Here is a 2,801-nt window from a genome sequence, read left to right as displayed (position 1 = left end):
CGCAGGGGGTCACACACAGCCACATAGCGGTCATAAGCCATCACTGCCAGTAGAACAAACTCAATCCCGCCCAATCCCAGGGAAAAAAATAACTGGGCTGCACAGCTCACGAGTGGGATTACTTTATGTTCTGCAAGAAAATGAACCAACAACTGAGGGACTATGGTTGTGGCATAGGAGACATCAACAAGGGAGAGGTTGGTGAGAAAGAAATACATGGGCGTGTGGAGTTGGCTGTCCAGTCTGATCAGAAGAACAATGAGGAAGTTCCCCAGCACTGTCACCATGTATGTGATGGAGAACAGGACAAAGAGAGAGACCTGAGTGTCCCAGTCACTGGACAGGCCCAGAAGAATAAACTCTCTCACCCACGTCTGGTTTTCTGTTCCCATTAAAAAGTGTGAGGATTATTAATCTGCAGAAAGAATCAGAAAAAAAAAACCAAGCTGTTGAATCAAAGAACCTTAAGAAAAACTTTTTAGCAATACAAACTTTATACAAGTAGCCAGCCTTAGCGAGATGCTTCAGATCCTTTATTGGCCATCCAACAGGCTATGTTCCAATATTCATTTTATCTTTTCCACATCAGAGACAGGCCAATGCCTTGATAAGGACATGATATGGCCTCAGGGAGACCCAGCTAAAGCCTAGAGATGATGCAGTGCAACTTTCAGAGATCTATATCTTCACCAACTTACCTCAGATTCTAGGGCAAGAAGAGCTTGAAAGGTGACAATAATAAACAATTACAAAATTCCTGATTAGAAAGATTTTTTGTTTTGTTTCTATTCATCACTCAAGGATATTTTTCCATTCATTTTTAGAGAGAGTAAATGAGAGAGCGAAAGATAGAGAGAAACATCTATGTGAGAGAAATACACTGATTGATTGCCTCCTGCACATGCCCCGACCAGAGCCCTGGCAGGGAAGGAGCCTGCAACCAAGGTAAGCAATCTTGACCAGAATCAAACCTGGGACCCTTTGCTCTACAGGCTGACACTCTATCCAGTGAGCCAAACAGGCTAGGGAGGAAAGATTTTTTGAAACGTACCTTAAATATATTAACTAGACCTGTCATAATATAATGGATAAATGTATTATTATAAAAGGAAAGACTGAAAAGCGGCAAGTCCTTGTGAAAAGATCTGGAATCAAGGATCGTAGCTTTGAAACCTGTTTTTATTTAGCAGGTATGTGATTTTGGTTTAGTGAGAAACCTTTATATATGAAACAGGATATTATTTTACAGCTCACAAGTACATTTAAGCTCAATGTACCATGAGGAAAGTTCTTGTGAATTGTTACTGATAGTAGTACACAGTAGGATGAGTATTAGCATTAACATGATCTCTGCCTTGGAGTAGATAAGGAAGCAAATGTGATTTTTCTCACAGATATTTTCCACAAACTCAGACATAAATGAATTGGGAGACCATCTTTAATGAATCTGTGGGCTTAGGAATGGACGGCTGCTTTGAGGGTTTTGGTTCTTTTGGTGTTTTTGATAGCTTTGATCTCTTCATCCTTTTGTGGGATGAAATGGGAAAGGAGATTGTAATTGTACCTTGTCCTGTTTATCTTTTTGAGTAATCCTACTAATATTTACCCTTTGTAAATGGGCTCAAAAGAAAGCAAAGAAAACTTGGTACAAGAGAGTAAGAAAAAGCAAATGTTTAAAGACTCTTCTTCATTGTCTAAGGCAGAGAAGAGGGTATGAATTAATTGAAATGTACATTAAAATGAAGTTTCCCTTTTGTTTTATTTTGCTCAAGAAATGCTTTTCAGTAGCTCTAATGTGTTATAATAATAATTTGAACATTAAACAGAAAAAGCTTAAATTTTAAAATACATTTGAGAAGCACCAACTCAATTTTATTTCTTCATGTCTGCCTATTCACTAACTTTCATTTTCTTGCAAAGTACAAAATAAGGGAAAGGAGGAAATAAAGACAGCAGAAATGGTTGAGGGAAGTATAGAGCTGCTTTTCTCATTCCAAAACCCATATAGGGGTCAGTTTAGGGTCTCTGAGTAGAAAGGGTAAGACTGTTTATGTTTAACTCTCATACCTCTTAAAAGGCAAAACAAAGAAAGTTGTTCCAGAAATGCCTTTCCTATTCATGATTAGACACATACATTTTTAAAAACTTCTTTTCTAATATCTTCCTCAAAAACTGATCTATCAACAGTGCCCCCTTTCCTGCTGTATCATGATAATTCCATCACTACCCCTCCCTTTGCTTTTCTTCAGTCATGATCAGTCTGAGAAAACATCTGCTTGCCTTGAAACCAGTGTTGAACAACCACCAGTTAAGAGTTAGCTCTTCCTCCAATTTAAGTGTATGTTCTCTGCTCAGTATTTGTTACAACTCTGGCTACTTCATCTTTTTGCCAGGTACCTAATGCTCCTTTAATAGACAATCAAACCTGAGAAAAGATGTCGATAAAATGGCTTTCCCTCCTACACAGAGATCAACTCCTCTGAGAGAAATCCAGAAACTAGTAGAGAGACTTCTAAACTTTAACTGTTGAGAAAATACCCACATCAGAACAGGTAGAAGAAGCTGAGGCACATTTTTGCCATAAACCCCACCACTGGCACCATGCCTTACAATTGGGAGGAAACCCATAACTCTCAGTTTCTCACTGAGAATCTATGGGATAGGGCCACACATCCAGCAACATCCTTGATATTAGCCTTGGCAGTGATTCTCTTTTATTGACACCAAAAGCAAAAATAAGTAAGTGGAACTATACCCAACTAAAAAGCTTCCGCACATCAAAGGAAATAAAATGAAAAGGC

General features: G+C 38.6%; 1 protein-coding gene across 1 annotated transcript in view; it reads right to left on the bottom strand.

The window, feature by feature from the left end:
- LOC106725507 (olfactory receptor-like protein OLF3) overlaps positions 1 to 392 on the bottom strand; it is an 850-nt gene extending 458 nt beyond the window's left edge. Inside the window, exon 1 of the mRNA XM_014536898.1 lies at positions 4 to 392. Coding sequence (XP_014392384.1) covers positions 4 to 392 — 389 coding nt within the window. The remainder of the gene's footprint in view (positions 1 to 3) is intronic.
- Positions 393 to 2,801: the final 2,409 nt, after the last annotated feature.

This window comes from Myotis brandtii, unplaced genomic scaffold (genome assembly GCF_000412655.1).
Source record: "Myotis brandtii unplaced genomic scaffold, ASM41265v1 scaffold168, whole genome shotgun sequence".
NCBI classification, from domain to species: domain Eukaryota; kingdom Metazoa; phylum Chordata; class Mammalia; order Chiroptera; family Vespertilionidae; genus Myotis; species Myotis brandtii.
Note: the sequence above shows the minus strand (reverse complement) of the source record. Positions and strands in the feature narration are given on the sequence as shown.